This window comes from Macaca nemestrina, chromosome 10 (assembly GCF_043159975.1).
Source record: "Macaca nemestrina isolate mMacNem1 chromosome 10, mMacNem.hap1, whole genome shotgun sequence".
In the NCBI taxonomy this organism is placed as follows: Eukaryota; Metazoa; Chordata; class Mammalia; order Primates; family Cercopithecidae; genus Macaca; species Macaca nemestrina.
The window spans coordinates 20,128,036-20,145,629 of NC_092134.1; the positions used below are offsets into that span (position 1 = coordinate 20,128,036).

At 52.9% G+C, this 17,594-nt stretch overlaps 2 protein-coding genes and 1 long non-coding RNA gene across 10 annotated transcripts in view; 1 reads left to right on the plus strand and 2 right to left on the minus strand.

Moving 5' to 3' along the window:
- Nucleotides 1–17,395, plus strand: part of LOC105493378 (RAS protein activator like 1) — a 51,394-nt gene extending 33,999 nt beyond the window's left edge. For 3 of the 8 annotated variants that reach the window (XM_071071018.1, XM_071071022.1, XM_071071023.1), the window contains exons 15-23: nucleotides 1,835–2,027; nucleotides 5,820–5,960; nucleotides 6,818–6,962; nucleotides 8,166–8,338; nucleotides 9,754–9,891; nucleotides 9,979–10,114; nucleotides 11,843–11,963; nucleotides 13,227–13,279; nucleotides 13,837–17,395. In XM_071071018.1, coding sequence (XP_070927119.1) covers nucleotides 1,835–2,027; nucleotides 5,820–5,960; nucleotides 6,818–6,962; nucleotides 8,166–8,338; nucleotides 9,754–9,891; nucleotides 9,979–10,114; nucleotides 11,843–11,963; nucleotides 13,227–13,279; nucleotides 13,837–13,976 — 1,240 coding nt within the window. In that variant the 3' untranslated portion in view covers nucleotides 13,977–17,395. Of the gene's footprint in view, nucleotides 1–1,834; nucleotides 2,028–5,819; nucleotides 5,961–6,817; nucleotides 6,963–8,165; nucleotides 8,339–9,753; nucleotides 9,892–9,978; nucleotides 10,115–11,842; nucleotides 11,964–13,226; nucleotides 13,280–13,648; nucleotides 13,813–13,836 lie in introns of those variants that run through there. The other 5 variants (XM_071071019.1, XM_011760961.3, XM_071071020.1 and 2 more) reach the window with 4 other exon arrangements.
- Nucleotides 615–9,071, minus strand: LOC139356645 (uncharacterized). Its single transcript, XR_011608827.1, has 3 exons — nucleotides 8,960–9,071; nucleotides 5,804–5,994; nucleotides 615–949 (listed from the first exon to the last, which is right to left on the minus strand). It is a non-coding gene; the product is annotated as an uncharacterized lncRNA (long non-coding RNA).
- The window catches only part of LOC105493377 (deltex E3 ubiquitin ligase 1), a 41,589-nt gene continuing 39,881 nt past the window's right edge, over nucleotides 15,887–17,594 (minus strand). The window contains exon 10 of the mRNA XM_011760959.3: nucleotides 15,887–17,195. Within this exon, the coding sequence (XP_011759261.1) occupies nucleotides 16,971–17,195 (225 nt within the window). The 3' untranslated portion in view covers nucleotides 15,887–16,970. The remainder of the gene's footprint in view (nucleotides 17,196–17,594) is intronic.

Genomic DNA, 17,594 nt, shown 5'->3' on the forward strand with positions numbered 1-17,594 from the left:
AATGTCCCTTATTCAGCTGGTGAGAATATTGTCACCTGAGAGGTGGAGCTCATGACCTCTACTCCGTTAACTGAGTCATGCATGTGCTCCACAAGCATTAGTGATCTTTATTACTGTGGTGCTGGGGGTCCCCGACATTATGATATTTACTGCTGTGCTGCTGGCGGTCCCCAGCATTAGTGATCTTTATTAGTGTGGTACTGGCGGTCCCTGAGTGGGCCCGCCTGCAAGGGAGATCGTGGAGTGCTCATTGAGATTGGGAGGAAGCAGAGCAGTGGCTAGGGGGTCATTCCACCCCTCCGTGGGTTCCTCCTCCTTTCTCTCCAGAACCTTCTCCTGTCTAGCCCACAAGCCTGGGGCTGTGGAAAATGGTTGCTGGGATATCCATTGGGGACCGTGGCAGAGACAGGAAAGGATCTTTCCTTGTGCTGTCCACACCTTCTGACTACCTTAGAGGCAGGCATCACGACCCCTCTTACTGATGATGCAACTGAGCCTCAGAGAGGGAAGGTCACTTGCCTAAGGTCACACAGCCAGGAAGTTACAAAGCAGGGATTTGATCTCAGGCCCTGAGCAGAAGGGCACAGTCCACCTGTGAGACTCCAAGTCGAGGGCATTTCCTAGCACACTTGATAATGATGGAGGAAACTCAGTGGGCACCCATGGGGACGGGGGTATCTGGGGACCTGGGCAGGGCAGGGTGGCAGGCAGGCTGTGGACTTGGCAGTCCTGAGTTCTATTCTCAGCTGTACCATCTCCCCAGTAACCTCTCTGAGCTTCAGTTTTCTTGTCTGTTAAATGGCAACAAGTAAGGCTACTTACCCCATCAAGGTGCTGTTAGGATTGAAAGAGACCGTGCCAGAGACGAGTCCAGGGCTCAGCACATTAGGTCCAGGGAGCTGAGAACCCCCAGCTCTCAGTCTGGGTGTGGGCAAGACGGACCCTCAATCTGTAGAGAAAGAAAGGAACACAATAATTGCAGATGGAAAAATGCTGTTCTATCATCCACAAAACAAAACAGTGATTGAGTGCCAGGCTCTGGGCTGAACACTGAGGATACAGTGGGGAACAAACAGTCCCAAGTCCCTATTCTGGGGGGAGACAGATAATGAGCAACTGGAAGAAGAAGGTTTGTTTGTTTATTTATTTATTTATTTATTGAGATGGAGTCTTGCTCTGTCACCCAGGCTGGAGTGCTGTTGCATGATCTCGAATCACTGCAACCTCTACTTCCAAGGTTGAAGCGATTCTCCCACCTCAGCCTCCCGGGTAGCTGAGATTATAGGCGTGCACCACCACACTGGGCTAATTTTTGTATTTTTTGGTGGAGATGGAGTTTCACCATGTTGGCCAGGCTGGTCTTGAACTCCTGGTCTCAAGTGACCTGCCTCCTTGGCCTCCCAGAGTGCTGGGATTACAGGCATGAGCCACTGTGCCTGGTGGGAAAAAGGTTATTGAATGGGATCAGGGAATGGAAACAACGAGGGAGGGGAGAGGCCTGCAATATTCCAGAGAGTGAGGACAGGGGCAGCCTCACAGGGGAGGGGACATCTAAGCAAAGACTTGCAGGCGGTGAGGAAGGGAGTCTTGCGGAGATTTAACATTTAACGGGAGAGTGTTCTGGGGGAGGGAGATGAGCCAGTGTAAAGGCTGCAAGATGGGAATGAGCTCATCGTGTTTAAGCAACAGCAAGAAGCCCGGTGGGAAGGGGCAGGAAGGAGGCTGCGGAGGTGGGGGGAAGATGGGTCCCCTCTGAGCTCAGCGGGGCCGGTGGAGGGTTTGGGGCAGGCAGATGCTGTGTCCCGAGTCTGAGCTGCTCCGCCGGCCCCTCCAGGAGGATCTCCTTCAAAGGTGCGCCCTCGGAGGAGCAGATGCGGGAGACCAGCCTGGGGCTGCTGACGGGCTACCTGGGGCCCATCATGGACGCCATCGTGGGCTCCGTGGGGCGCTGCCCGCCCGCCATGCGCCTCGCCTTCAAGCAGCTGCACCGGCGCGTGAAGGAACGCTTCCCCAAGCCAGAGCACCAGGTGTGCCGGGATGGGAGGCCCAGCCTGGGGACGGGCTGGAGCTTGTCCAGGGTCACTCGGAGGAGTCAGGACAGAGCTGGGACCAGAACCCAGGCTGCCTGGGGACAGCGTTCCTGGCAGGGTCCGGCTCCCAAGAATGATAATAATAATAAAAATTGCCCAGGTGCGGTGGCTCACGCCTGTAATCCCAGCACTTTGGGAGGCTGAGGAGGGTGGATCACTTGAAGTCAGGAATTTGAGACCAGCCTGGCCAACATGGTGAAACCCTGTCTCTACTAAAAATATAAAAATTAGCCGGGCATGGTGGCTCACAGCTGTAATCCCAGCTACTCCGGAGGCTGAGTCAGGAGAATCGCTTGAAGCCAGGAGACAGAGGTTGCAGTGAGCGGAGATTGCACCATTATACTCCATACTGGATGATAGAGATAGATTCTGTCTCAAAATAAATAAATAAATAAAACAAATAATAATAAATATAATAATGGCAGCTAACACTCTATAGCCTGGTAGCCTGACCATGGGCCAGATCTTGTTTTGGGTGATTTATGTATTTATTACCCTATTTAATCATCACATGCAGCCTGTGAGGTGGATACCAGGATTATTCCCATTTCACAGAGGAGGAAACTGAGGCCCAGAGAGCTTAAGTCACACAGGTAGAAAGGGGTGATATTGGGACTGGCACTCACCCAGGCAGGTTGGCTCCTGAGTCTGTGCTCATAACCAGCAAATAATAGAGTCTGGCACCAAGTAAGTGCTTCTTAAAATTCCAGATGTAAGACAGACAGACAGAGAGAGGAAGTAAGAGAGAAGAATGCAGATCTGGCATACAGTAAGTGCTCAGAAACACCCAGAATACAGTCTAAAAATAAATCCCTGCAGGTGTAGTGCTATACCAACATGGATAGAAAAGTTGAAAATTCAGATGCTGTGAGTTTCAGGCAGGTGAGGCACAAGAACAAAGTAGGTAGCGCGTGGAGTGGTAGGGAGTCGTACAGACTGTGACCAACTGGAGCCCCCAGAGCTTGTCTAAAGGGGGCAGCTCCAGGGGATCACTGCTGTATAGAAATGGAAGCCCAATACTGCCAGATCTTTAGAGATTCTGGATTTTATGTGAGGTCTGTAATGTATGTATGTATGTATGTATGTATGTATGTATGTATGTATTTCTTACTAACTTTTGAGACGGGGTCTTGCTCTGTTGCCCAGGCTGGAGTGCAGTGGCAGGATCATAGCTCACTGCAGCCTCTATCTCCCAGGCTTGAGTGATCTTCCCACCTCAGCCTCCTGAGTTGCTGGGACTAGAGGGGTGCACAACCACACCCAGCTAATTATTTATTTTTGTAGAGACAGGATCTCATTGTGTTTCCCAGGAGGATCTCAAACCCTGGCCTCAACCAATCCCCCTGCCTCAGCCTCCCAAAGTGCTGGGACTACAGGCATGAACCACTGTGCCCGGCCTGACCCCTTATTTTTAAAATGTCAGCATGAATTTACCTGAAAACCAAACACAAAAGAATTTTGGGTCAAGCATTATAAAACATTTGTGGTTGGACTGGCCAGTTTGCGACCACCTGGTTGAATGCTCAGCACACCTCCCGAGGTGGCTGTCATTGTCCTCACTTGCAGATAACATCGGCTGAGATGAACTCTTATGTAGTGCTGATGTATCAGACCCAGGGTTCACTTCGCAGAAAGATCTGAGACCTGTTACATGTTGGCAATGCCGTAACCCACTTCCTAGAGCCTCATTTGAGAGCTTTTGATTTATGCCACATCTCTCTCCACTTACTGTTTACAGATGGGGAAACTGAGGAACAGAGAGGTAAAACACCTTGGCCAAGGATTTTCTAGACTCCCAGCTGGGGTCTCTCCCCTCGCCCCGGTTGAGGAGTAAGCTCTGGGCCTTGACACTGAGATGTAGCTTGGCTTGCGCCTCACCTTGCTGGGCTCTCACCTGGGCTGCCAGCAGAGGTGTTAAGTGGGGCACAGCTGTGGCAGGGAACAGGGAAGAAAGGGAGGAGGCCAGCTCCCCAGACAGCCTAGACCTTGTGTGGTGAGTCAATATCAGTGACACCCAAGTGTCCTCTAGTTCTCAGCCCCCAAGGTGGGCCTGGAGTAGGGACTTTCTCAGGCCCGGGGAACCCAGGGAAGCCCATTTCTCTGCTGCACTGACACCGGTTCTTCGCCCTCAAAAAGGAGGAAACAAATGAGCTGATGGGAAGACTAAAATGACCCTAGACTACAGATGGCGGTGGGGTGGTGGTGGCCTTGGGGGACAGTTCAGGGCTCCAGACGGAGGAGAATGTGCTCCTCTGGGCAGTTCCAGGTAGCCAGCTCCTGCAGGGCTCACTGTCAAGGCCAAGATGCCCCAGGAAGGTGGCACATGCCCGGGGAGGGCATTGTTTCATGTGTGACTACAACCTCTAAATAAACACAGGCGCAGACTCTCAGGCTAAATATAGCCGGGCAAGTGTGAGAGGTGGGTGGGGAGCCGGTCTGGGGGGAGCAAGATGCACCCAGGATGGAGGGGCACCCTTCCCTGAGTCACCTCTGCTGGTGCCTTACCTTTAGATGGGCCAGGCCCCAGATTCACATGGAGGGGAACCATACTCTACAGTTTGTAGAGGGTAGAGGTTGGAGGTGGGGAGGTGCACACAGGATGGACTCGGGAGCCCATCAGACTGGGTTCACTACTAAGCCTCAGTTTCCTCATCTGAAAAAATGGGACAATAGCACTTATCTACCCACACGGGGTTGAGGACTAAATGTGATAATTCAGGCTTGGTTTCTAATACTTGGTGAGGGCTCCTTGGTAGCTGGTGTTGAATGGCAAGAGAGCGTGGTGAAAAACAGAGAGTTCAAATCCTTGGCTGGACAAGATGGCTCACGCCTATAATCCTAGGACTTTGGGAGGCTGAGGTGGGTAGATCACTTGAGGTTAGGAGATCAAGACCAGCCTGGCCAACATGGTAAAACCCCATCTCTACCAAACAAACAAACAAACAAACAAACAAAACCACAAAAAACAAAAACTGGCCAGGTGTGGTGGCATATGCCTTTAATTCCAGCTACTCAGGAGGCTGAGGCACAAGAATCACTTGAACCTGGGAGGCGGAGGTTGCAGTGAGCAGAGATCGTGCCACTGCACTCCAGCCCGAGCAACAGAGCAAGACTCTGCCTCAAAAAAAAAAAAAAAAAATTTCAAATCCTGCCTGAGTCCAACTCCTGCCTCTGCCACTTATAGCCGTGTAGCCTTAGGTGAGGGATCTTCCCTCTCTGGGCCTCAGTTGCCTCTGCTGTAACATGGAGATATAATCCTTCCTGGGGTCAGTATTAAATAAGCGAATGTATAGAGAGATATCTGTCCTGCTGCTGTTATTACCATAAATCACAGATCTGGGTTTGAATGCCGACTTTGTCACTCATTAGCTGTGTGACCCTGGGCAAATCGCTTGATGTCTCTGAGCTTCTGCTTCCTCATCTGTGAAATGGGAATCATGATGGTGCCTCCCTCTTAGGGCTGTGCTCTTGGCATAGTGCTTGGCACAAAGCCAACTCTGAGGACATCTGGCCAAATCTGCTTTTGTAGGATTGGTTTTGTTACTTCATTTTTCAGGTGGGAAAACTGAGGCCCAGAGAGGAAAAACTTCCTCGGTCGGCCATTGTGGCTTCCTGGTCAATTCCCCATCCCACTTCTCTTTGCACCACGAATTTCTAGTCCTTGTTGCCTCAGTTTACCGAGCTGGGAAATGGGTTTGGGGGGCTCCTCTTACCTGCTGCTCCTCCCAGCAGGATGTGAAGTACCTGGCCATCAGCGGATTTCTCTTCTTGCGATTCTTCGCGCCCGCCATCCTTACCCCAAAGCTGTTTGACTTGCGGGACCAACACGCGGACCCCCAGACCAGCCGCTCACTGCTGTTGCTTGCCAAGGTGCCAGCCATGAGGTTCCCCCATCCTGGGTGCTCTTAGCCAGGGAAAAAAAGCATGGTAGGAGCAGAGCTGGGAGGCCAGACCCACAGAAGACCCAAAGAACACCCAAAGAAACCCAAGTCTGAAACACCACCATTAGCATTCTATCCCAAGGGTGAAGGCAGTCATTATGCACTCCAATTTCCCCTTTGGAAATGAAAACCCAACCCTTACAGAAGGAAAGTGGAAAGCAGGCTAGCAGTCATTCACACCTTAGTATAAATTAGATCATCCTTTGCAAAGGGCAACAACTTGAGATTCTGCATGACAGTATGCAAGGTAGGATTGAGCAGTCCTGGCTGGGGGAGGGTCTGGGCTTTGGAGGGAACAGAATAAGGTCACTGGGGGGTGCAGATTCCAAAAAGAGGAAGGGGAAACAGATATCACCCAAGGAAGGTGTTGAGTCTTCTTATTGATTTATATTTTCTTTGAGACGAGTCTCACTGTGTCACCCAGGCTGGAGTACAGTGGCACGATCTTGGCTCACTGCAACCTCTGCCTCCTGGGTTCAAGTGATCCTCCCACCTCAGCTTCTGGAGTAGCTGAATTTACAAGTGTGTGCCACCGCGACTGGCTAATTTTTGCATTTTTAGTAGAGACAGGGTATCATCATGTTGGCCAGGCTGGTCTCGAACTCCAGCCCTCAAGTGGTCCGCTTACTTCAGCTTCCCAAAGTGCTGGGATTATAGGCGTGAGCCACTGTGCCCGACAATAAGAGTCTTCTTTTATTGAGCACTGATTTGGGAGCCAGCAGTCCACGGAGGGCCCTCCCGTCTGCTGTGACCTTGGCCCCGGCATCCCTCGTTTCTTTGCTCTAGGCTGTGCAGAGCATCGGAAACCTGGGCCAGCAGCTGGGCCAGGGCAAGGAACTGTGGATGGCCCCCCTGCACCCCTTCCTGCTACAGAGCGTCTCACGTGTGAGAGACTTCCTGGACCGGCTGGTGGATGTGGATGGGGATGAAGGTGAGTTCCTGTGGTCCTGCCGTATCTAGCTTCTCAACCCAACTGGGACACCACTCAGGGACTTCCCCTTTTCCCCACCAGCTCCTCAGCACTGAGAATGTGAATCTGTGGGTCAGTCAAGTCAACTAACATTTCCTGACACTGTGCTAGGCCCCAGAGACAAACAGAGCTCACGTGCTGTCCTCCAGGCCATCCTAGCCAACGTGGGGATGTGGCTGTGGGCGGGATTGTGGCATGGTGTGCATGCAATTGACAAACATCTATTAAGCGCTTACTAAATAATAGGCACAGTTCTAGGCGCTGGGGATGCAGCAGTGAACAAGACACAGAAAATCTGATCTCACAGAGGTTTTATTTTGTTGGGGAACACAGGCCATTAGCAAGATAAATAAGCAAGTTATGTGGTATGTTAGAGAGCTGTAAGTGCTAAGGCGGAAAAATAGAGGAGGAAAGAACAGAGACCTGAAAGGGAACAGGTAGAGAGCCGTGAGAATCCCAGGGAAGAGTGCCAGGCAGGGCACAGCATGTGCAAGGGCCCTGAGGTGGGACAGAGAGTGCCACTGAGGACATCCATGAAGAAGAGTGAAGCGGGGGCAGTGGGGAGGCAAAGAGGCAAGGCCAGAGAGGTGGGGGGCCAGATCATGTGGGGCCTCATAGGCCTTGGGAAGAATTTTAGCTTTGACTTGGAGTGAAACAGAATCACAGGATGATTTGTAGCAGAAAAGTTGTGGTTGAGTCCATACCATAATGTGGGGATCATGACCCAGTTGGATCCCAGTCCCGTTGGAGCAACCTGTCAGAACGTAGAGCCTGGTTGTGGCATGGTGGGGTCCCTGTGGTGCTGGGGTGGGGTGGCGGGGCTGTGTCCTGGCTCCCTGAGTGTGGTTAGATGCAGGACATTGCCTGGGTGGGGCCCCATAGGGTGTGGCTACCCCTGCTGGCTGCCTGCACACTGTCTGCAGATTTCTCTGGTTGGAGAGAGGTCTTTAAGGGCTACTTTGCCCACCCCCTCCTCCCGGCCTCCATGATTGCATTCCCTATTGAAGGAGTGGAGTCTGAAGTCATCGCGCTCATCCTCCCACCTCTAGGGGAGCAGAGAACCATGCCCATCCACTGAAGTCCTCCCTGGGCATGCTAGTGGAGTAAGGTAAGCCTGGATAGGGAGGGCTCACTGTCCACCACCTCTCTTCTCCCATTTCCCAGAAGCTGGTGTCCCAGCCCGGGCCCTGTTCCCGCCCTCGGCCATTGTTCGAGAAGGCTATCTGCTGAAGCGCAAGGAGGAGCCCGCCGGCCTGGCCATGCGCTTTGCCTTCAAGAAGCGCTACGTCTGGCTCAGCGGGGAGACCCTCTCCTTCTCCAAGAGTCCTGAGTGGCAGGTGGGGCTCCCGTCCACAATGGAGGGCTTGCCAGGGGTGGCCTTTTTCAGGATGCTGCCTCTTTGTACACAAGGGGAAACTGAGGCCCACAGTGGGGCAAGGCCCCAAGGTGCCATAACAACTTAACAATGACAAACTCTCAGGACAGGCTCTGCTCACAAGTTCAGGCCAATGTGGGCAAGGGACATGGACAGGCACCATCACACATCCTTCAGAATGTGCACATGCGGTGGCAGGGATATGCCTCCCAGATGTGGAGGCACACAGGACAGGGACGATGCTGAACCGCTCTCCAATGCTCCCACCCGGATCTAGGGCACGTGCTAGACAGACTCATAACATTGAATGTGTTCACTAGGAACGTGTGTAGATGTTCAGGCACATTCATCCAAGCATTCATTCACTCGTTCACTCATTCAGCAAACATTGAGCCTATTATGTGTCAGTGTCCTAAGCACTAGAGATACAGGAGTGAACAAGACAGGTGAAAATCTTGCCCTTGTGGGGCTGGCGTTTGTGACTAGAATGCCCCGAGACATGTGCTGGAGTCTCCCGAATGGGGAGCTATGTGCACACCAGTAGATGATGACAGCTAATGCTGGGAAGGGAGTCCACACTTACTGTTTCTATTTTATCAGGAGAAAGGAGATTCCAGGGGTCAATTCTCTGGGTTCCAATTTTGGGTCCAACCGATGAGTGACCTTGGAAGGGTCATCTATCTTCTTGCACCTCAGTTTTCTCATCTGCAGGTTGGAGAGAATAACAGAACCAACCTCAGAAGTTTGTTGTGATAATTAAATAAGTTGATCAATGTAAAGTCCCAAGCACCATAGAAGTGGTAGCTATTGTTAACAAGGAAACGGATCCCCAGAGAAGTTGTCACTTAGACAGGTGGCTGGGCATGATGGCTCACGCCTGTAATCCCAGCACTTTGGGAGGCCGAGGTGGGCGGATCACTTGAGGCCAGGGGTTCGAGGCCAGGGGTTCGAGACCAGCCTGGCCAACATGGTGAAACCCCATCTCTACTAAAAATACAAAAAAATTAGCCTGGCGTGGTGGTGCACACCTGTAATCCCAGCCACTTGGGAGGCTGAGGCAGGAGAATAGCTTGAATCCGGGAGGCAGAGGTAGCAGTGAGCCTAGATGGTGCCACTGCATTCCAGCCTGGGCGGCAGAGCGAGACTCTGTTTAAAAACAAAACAAAACAAAACAAAAAAACAAAACAAAAAGGATAGAGCAGGACTCACCCAACAGTTCACATGGATGGATGGACAAGCACACAGAGCACAGATTTACAGGGTTGAATGTCCCGCCTCTGGGAACCCACTCCACCTGCCGCACACAACCAGACGGAAGCTGTCCCCACCCCGGCCCTAGCCCCCAGCCCATCCTGTAGCAACAATCCTCTTCCCCAGACCCGCCACTCCATCCCCGTGTCGCACATCCGCGCCGTGGAGCGCGTAGACGAGGGCGCCTTCCAACTGCCCCACGTGATGCAGGTGGTGACGCAAGACGGCGCGGGGGCGCTGCACACCACCTACCTCCAGTGCAAGGTGAGACCCCGTCGCGATGGGGAGCGGGTGGGGGTGGGGAGTCCCTCGGTTCCCACCCGCCCCCTGATCGCCTCCCACCTGCTGCAGAATGTGAACGAGCTCAACCAGTGGCTCTCGGCCTTGCGCAAGGCCAGCGCCCCCAACCCGGACAAGCTGGCCGCCTGCCACCCCGGTGCCTTCCGCAGCGCGCGCTGGACCTGCTGCCTCCAGGCTGAGCGCTCAGGTGAGGGGGCAGCGTGGACTGCAGGCTCTGCCGGCCCTACCCGTCAATCAGTGGGTGTCCCACTTCCGCCTGGGCTGGCTGTGCAACCTTGGGCAAGTTACTCAACCTCTCTATGCCTCAGTCTCCTCAACTGTGAAATAAGGTTGATAACAGTGCCTTTCTCATGGAGTTGTGATAATTAAATGACTTGATTTACACAAAGAGCATAGGACGCTGCTTGGCGCATGCAAGGTGTTATTTCTACTCACTAGGTGCAAGCATCCAGTGGCGCCCAAACATCATGAGCTTGTTCTCAAGGAAGATGAGTGCATAACCCAAATTTTTTTTTTCTTTTTTTTTTTTTGAGACAGAGTCTCACTCAGTTGCAAAGGCTGGAGGGCACAATCTCAGCTCACTGCAACCTCTGCCTCCCGGGTTCAAGTGATTCTCCTGCCTCAGCCTCCTGAGTAGCTGGGTTTATAGGTGCATGCCACTGCACCTAGCTAATTTTGTATTTTTAGTAGGGACGGGTTTTCACCATGTTGGCCAGGCTGGTCTCAATCTCCTGATCTCAGGTGATAAGTCCACCTCAGCCTCCCAAAGTGTTGGGATTACAGGTGTGAGTCACTGTGCCCGGCCTTTTGTTAATACAATGTTATAAGTGCCAACATGAGGCTTTTGAGATTCCAGTGGATGCCTCTGACACAGCCTCAGGATGGGGACTCAAGGAGGGCTTCCTGGAGGAGGTGCTGCTTAAATGCGACCTGAGTAGAGCAGAAGTTAAGCAGCGACGCTGGAGACAGAACTGGGAGCTGGGGCTAAGGAAGTGTTGCAGGTGTCATGAGCAAAGGCCTGGAGGTTGGGACAAGGTAGGCTGACGGTTGGAAAAAGGTCTTTGTGACTAGAGCCTAGAATGAGAGAGGAGTACTGGGAGAGGCAAGGCTACTGCAAAAGTCTAGGGAGCAGAAGTGGGGCTGGATGAGAGTGGAGGATGTAAGATTCAAAGGAAGTAGTGGGTTTTTTAATTTTTGTTTTTGAGACAGAACCTCTCTCTGTTGCCCAGGCTGGAGTGCAGTGGTGCAATCACGGCTCCCTGCAGCCTCAAACTCCTGGGTTCAAGCAGTCCTCTCACCTCAGCCTCCCAAGCAGCTGGGACCACAAACATGTGCCACCATGTGAGGCTAATTTTTTTTTTTTTTTTTTTGAGACAGAGTCTCACCCTTTTGCCCAGGCTGGAATGTAGTGGTGCAATCTTAGCTCACTGCAATCTGTGCCTCCCAGGTTCAAGCGATTCTCCCGCCTCAGCCTCCCAAGTAGCTGAGATTACAGGCATGAGCCACCATGCCTGGCTAATTTTTGTAGTTTTAGTAGAGACGGGGTTTCACCATGCTGGCCAGGCTGGTCTGAAACTCTTGACCTCTAGTGATCCACCCACCTTGGCCTCCCAAAGTGCTGAGATTACAGGCGTGAGCCACTGCTCCGGACCCAAGGGTAATTTTTAAATTATTTGTAGAGATGAGGTCTCACTATGTTGCCCAGGCTGGTCTCGAACTCTTGGGCTCGAGTGATCCTCCCATCTCAGCCTCCAAAAGTGCTGAGATTACAGGTGTGAGCCACCCCGTGTGGCCTAGAAATAGTAGGTTTGACGAGGGATTTTAGATGAAGGAGCACGGCTTGGCGACAGCCTGGTTGTGGAGGCTTCTGGAAGGGGAGGGGGCGTTACTGATGAATGAAGCTGTATCCCCTCAGCTGCCGGCTGCAGCCGTACACACTCAGCTGTCACCCTGGGGGACTGGAGTGACCCATTGGATCCCGATGCTGAGGCCCAGACGGTGTATCGGCAGCTGCTCCTGGGGCGGGACCAGCTCAGGTGGGTGCCCCCACCCATCCCACTTCACCTCCTATGACCAGCTGAGCCAGCCCCCCACCGTGGCCTTGCTGTGTTCATGTATTCATTCTTTCCGTGTGCATTGGTAGATCTTCCCTGGGGGCCTGGCCCAGGGTGAGGACTGGGTGTCTACACAGTCAAGGCTTGGGAAGCATCCTCGGTGGGAGGGGTCCCTCATACAGAACTGGGTCTTGGGATCTTTTAATACCTGGGGCTCCAGAGACCCTGGCACAATTCACATAAAATCCTGGCCCCCTGCACTTGCTAAATGACCTTGGATAGATCTCTTCCCCTTCCTGGCATGAGGATCGCTATCACTGTTATTCGGTGACAGAGATTTGTCCCAACTCATTATAGAGTGGGTTCTGAAGCTGACCTGCCTGGGTTCCAATCCTGACCCAGCCACTTACTAGCTGTGTGATCTTTTAAAAAATATATATACATTTATTTAGACAGAGTCTTGCTCTGTTGCCCAGGCTGGAGTGCAGTGGCATGATCTTGGCTCACTGCAACCTCTGCCTCCCGGGTTCAAGCGATTCTCCTGCTTCAGCCTCCCATGTAGCCAGGATTACAGGCACCTGCCACCACGCCTGACTAGTTTTTGTATTTTTAGTAGAGATGGGGTTTCACCATGTTGGCCAGGCTAGTCTCGAATTCCTGACTTCAAGTGATCCACTTGTCTTGCCTTTGCCCTCCCAAAATGCAGGGATTACAGGCATGAGCCACTGCACCCAACCAGGCTGTGTGATCTTAAAAAAGTTGCTTAACTTCTCTGTACTTCAGTTTCCTCGTCTGGAAAAGGGGAATAATAATGGTGGTAACCTCGTGGGTTGTCCTGAGGATCAGATGAGCTAATACAGGTGGAGCACTTTGTAGGTGCCTGGCCACATAGTTAGCTTTCAATAAGTGGTAATGATGACGATACTGATGCGGTGTGACCTTAGACAAGTTACCTAACCTCTCTGTGTCTCAGTGATCATCTGTATAATGGAGCTAATACTAAATACCTACCTCATATGAGTTTGTCATGACAATTAAATGAGTTAATACATGTACAAGGTTTAGAATAGTATCTGACACTCTAGAAATGTTTGCTGTGTAGATGATGATGATGATGATGATGATGACAATGGTAGATGGTGATGGTGATGATTCAGGAAAACTAATTTCTCAGAGAATTTCTGGGGTAGGAATCAGGATTGGGAATCAGGGACCAGACTTGTCTTTCTCCCTCTCACCTTCTAGGCTGAAATTACTGGAGGATTCTAATATGGATACAGCTCTGGAGGCAGACACAGGTAAGGGCTCCTGTACCACAGAATGTAAAGTCTGGGCGCGGTGGCTCAAACCTGTAATCCCAGCACTTTGGGAGGCCGAGGTGGGTGGATCACTTGAGGTCTGGAGTTTGAGATCAGCCTGGCCAACATGGTGAAACCCTGTCTCTACTAAAAATTTAAAAATTAGCCGGGTGTGGTGGTGCACACCTGTAATCCCAGCTACTGGGGTGACTGAGACGTGGGAATTGCTTGAACCCAAGAGGAGGAGGTTGCAATGAACTGAGATCATGCCACTGAACTCCACCCTGGGCAACACAGCAAGACTCTACCCCGCCCCACCAAAAAAAACCAGTAAGCTAAGGGGTTAAGGAGGTCCTTTTTTCCTCACAGGCGCTTCCCCACTGTCTCCTGTGTTTCCAGTCCATCCTCAGGCCACAGGGCTGTGTGTGGGGACTCTCAAGGATTTTAGGGTTCTCAGGGCACAAGGCACATCTGCAGAGTGAGAAACCATCGGGTCCGGGTTACAGCAGCCTGCCTTGGACTGGCTGAGCCCCTGTGGCCTCTTGTCTCCCTCCTAGGGGCCTGTCCTGAGGTCCTGGCCCGGCAAAGAGCAGCAGCTGCCCGCCTGCTGGAGGTGCTCGCAGACCTGGATCGTGCCCATGAGGAGTTCCAGCAGCAAGAGCGAGAGAAGGTGGCCCTGGGCCCACTTGGCCCCTGAGGAAATGCCACAGCTAGCCCGAAAGGAGGAGCAAGGAGGTGGGGGACCCTCTCCTCAGCGCATCCTGCCCCAGGAATCTCCTGTCTCCTTGTACCTCTTTGATTCTGTGGTTTGGAGGCTCCCAGAGATGTACCTCGTCCTGTGTGCCTTGAGTCCAGAACTCAGGGCATGGAAGCCCTTTGGCAGGGGCTAGCCTTGCACTGAGCGAATCTCGCTCTCTGGGTTGATTCAGACTGGAGTGGATAGGATAAGGAATCTGACTTATTTGACTGAGACCGGGGTCTCTGCTTCACCAAACTGGCCTCTATCCATACCAAGGAGGCCAGCCTGGCTCTGAGCTGCTGGATACAGCTGGACCTGAATTCCTGAAGCCCATGTGATGTTGTTGCCCCAGATAGGCACTAAATGGGCTCATTCCTTCCTGTTTTTGTGTCTGCTAATCCCTATAACCTCGCTGATTCTTCTGTACCCTGCCCTTGGCCTAGGACCCCAACCACAAGCTTCCAGAATCAGGTACCCTCAGGAAGAACCAAGGCTGGGTGGGGGTCCAGTGTGCCACACTCTTGGAGCCTGGGAGACCTTGGGCCAGGCTCTTTGTCTCTCTTTGGGGCTCAGATTACCCTGTATAAAAAGAGGAGGGAAAGTCTAGATGTGTGGTTTTCAAACTGGATTCCAATGAGGTCGTTCAGGAGCCAGGGAGGGCTTTCTGTGACTGTGGGCCAAAGACTACCCGCTGGAATGTCTGCTAGAAATGCAGATTTCTGAGGCCCAGCCAGCTACTGACTCAGAATCTGAAGGTATATGAGGGCAAGAATCAGGGTTATTTAACAGATTCCTTAGGTCATTTGGATGAGCATCAGCTTTGAGGACCATAGGCTTGGGGAGTGGGCAATTTTATTTTATCTTATTTTAGAGTCCGGGGTCTCACTCTGTTGCCCAGGCTGCAGTACAGTGGCATGATCATAGATCACTGCAGCCTCAAACTTCTGGGCTTCAGCGATCCTCCCACGTCAGCCTCCAGAGCAGCTGCGACTACAGGTGCAAGCCATTACGCCTGGCCAATTTTTAAATTTTTGTAGAGATGAGGGGTCTCGCTATGTTGCCCAGGCTGGTCTCAAGCTCCTGGCATCAAATGAGCCTCCTGCCTCGGCCTCCTTAGTTGCTGGGATTACAGGCGTGAGTCACAGTGCCTGGCTTGCAATTTTATATGCCAGGGTTTGGGTTGAGGTTTTGTCTGAGAATGAACCATGGAGTACAAATGTTTGGGAACACGTGACTGGCAGAACTGGAAGGGCCTCCAAGGACTCATTTCCGGTGTTGTGTCACTAGAGGGTGGGACAGAAACCAAAGCCTACCTGGCAGGGGATCAAGTAGACCAGGAAAGACACGGCGCTATCCCAAGGCTGGCCAGCAGGGGTTGCCCGAAGCCGCAGCATCACCAGAGCTGCAGGGGCGTCCTGGCATGTTGCAGAGAGGCTGACTTAAGGCTGGGGTCCATCCCTGTCTTTCCCTAGTTAGAACCTGACCCTCCTCCCCAAGGACAGGGTCCTGACGAGCTCCGAGATCCTGATGAGCTGATCACAGTGTCTCCCAGCTCCTCCGTATTCTCCCCGAGGCTCCCAGTTCTCCGCCCGAGTTCCTTGTTTCTTGTCTCTTGTCATTGTGCCAGGGAGCAGATGTGTGCATTGCCTCGTGCTCTTGTGAAAGAGAAGGGTACTTTCACCTTTGCATTCTTGGAAACTTGGACTAGGAGGGTCTGTCACTGCTCCACTGCCCCCACCCCTTCCGGCCCAAGGCAATGACCCTGAAGTTGCCATTCTCTTGCAAGCCATCACTCCCCAATGGGGCTGACTACAGCCCCCAGGAACAGAGCCACCCACCCCTCTCTTGGCAGGAAAAGACCAGGCGAGGAGGAGAAAGACCATTTATTTCTCCACCCACAGTGGGACTGGTAGGTTTTGAAAAGAGCAATCGCTGGCATACCTTTAAATCTTGGCTGACTCCCACCGTGGCAGCCAATCAGCAGAGGCAGAGCTGGTGAGTTGCCTGGGCAACGGGCCCCTGGTTGGCCGGAGACGATTAGCCACCCCACTGCCCACTCCCAACGAAAGGGAAATTGACTCTCTGCTGTCCACTCTGCTTTAAAATACATGGGCCCAAACTAGGCCTCCTCCTCTCGCTCCTGAAGTCAGAAGCGCCAGCCTTTGGCTCTCAAAATTGGGAGCGATTAGGTGGAGAGGATGGGACAGGGAGGATGGGAGAACAGTGCCTTTATCTGGGACAGACAGAAGGCCTGGAGATGGGAAGGGAGAAGGAGATCAGAGTCCAGAGAGATGAAGAGGGACAAACACAAAATCAGGACCCTCTAGTCCCCGCTTGCACTGGCCATTCTTTTGTAGAACTGCCCAGTCATCTGGGGGCTTCCACCCCATGGGCCCACCATTGCCCAATCAGTGGGTGGCAGACATGGGTGATGACATGGAATGGGTGAGGCATCGGGGGTACACTGAGTTTCCCAAGTCCCTGTTTGCCCCCCGAGCCCTGGCAGGCCCCTAAGGGCTTGCCCTGCATCCTCCAGTTTGTAGACAAGGCTGTACAGATGCAACTGAGACACAGATGGGGATCCACATGGGGGGGTCATGGGGTCTTTCTGTCGCTTCTATTCCAGCCTGGGGGCAAGTAGAGGCACGTGGGTGTGCGTGCATGAGTTCAACAGGACGTGTGTGTGTGTGTGAGGGGGCGGGTCTCTGTCTTTTTGGTAGGGAGGTTTCCAGTACTCTCTGCACGGCCCTCGCAGGGAGCTATGATTCGGAGCCAGCCTGACATGCCATCTCTCTTCATCCCAGCTGCCACCAGGCAGGTCCCCCGAATGGCTGCGGCTCCTTCCGCAGGCTCCTCCCCAGCCCTGAACCTGGGCCACCAGGACACACCTGGCGAAGGAGGCATTTGCCGGACCAGGGGCAAAGCAGGAGGGAAGGTGGGCAGCCTTGGGCCTCAGGCCTTGGCTGCAGCCTCGGATACACCCTGGGCTGTGAGCTCAGCCAGCACGTTGTCTAGGTAGCTAGCGTCCGGGTAGCCGTGGCCCGTGAGGTTGGATCCAAACTCGGTCTTATGGTGGATCTCGTTCCACACCACGGTGTCCGACTCGCCCGTGGTGTTGGAGGTGCCGATGGTGAAGATGAGTCTTCTTTCCCAGGCCGTGATGAGCAGCCGCAGCACCTGGGGGGACAGGGACACGGTGGGGCTGGGTGGAGGCCACAGGCAGCTTCCAGCCCAGCAGCCTCAGCCTCCCTCCCTCCCCTGCCACATCATGGCTACCTTATGGTTTCATCCATTGGCACCGACTACGTACTGCCGACTTTGCCATTTCCTTTATATTTGTATTTCCTGAACTGCCAGTAAAAGCTCTTTCCAAGTTATTTGTTTGTTTTGTCTTTCCTTTCCTTTTTTGTTTTTTTTTTTTTTTTGCGGGGGGGACAGAATCTTGCTGTGTTGCCCAGGCTGGAGTGCAGTAGTACCACCAGAGCTCACTGCAGCCTCGAACTCCTGGGCTCCAGCAATCGTCCCACATCAGCCTCCCGAGTAGCTGGGACTACAGGTAGGCACCACCAAGCCCAG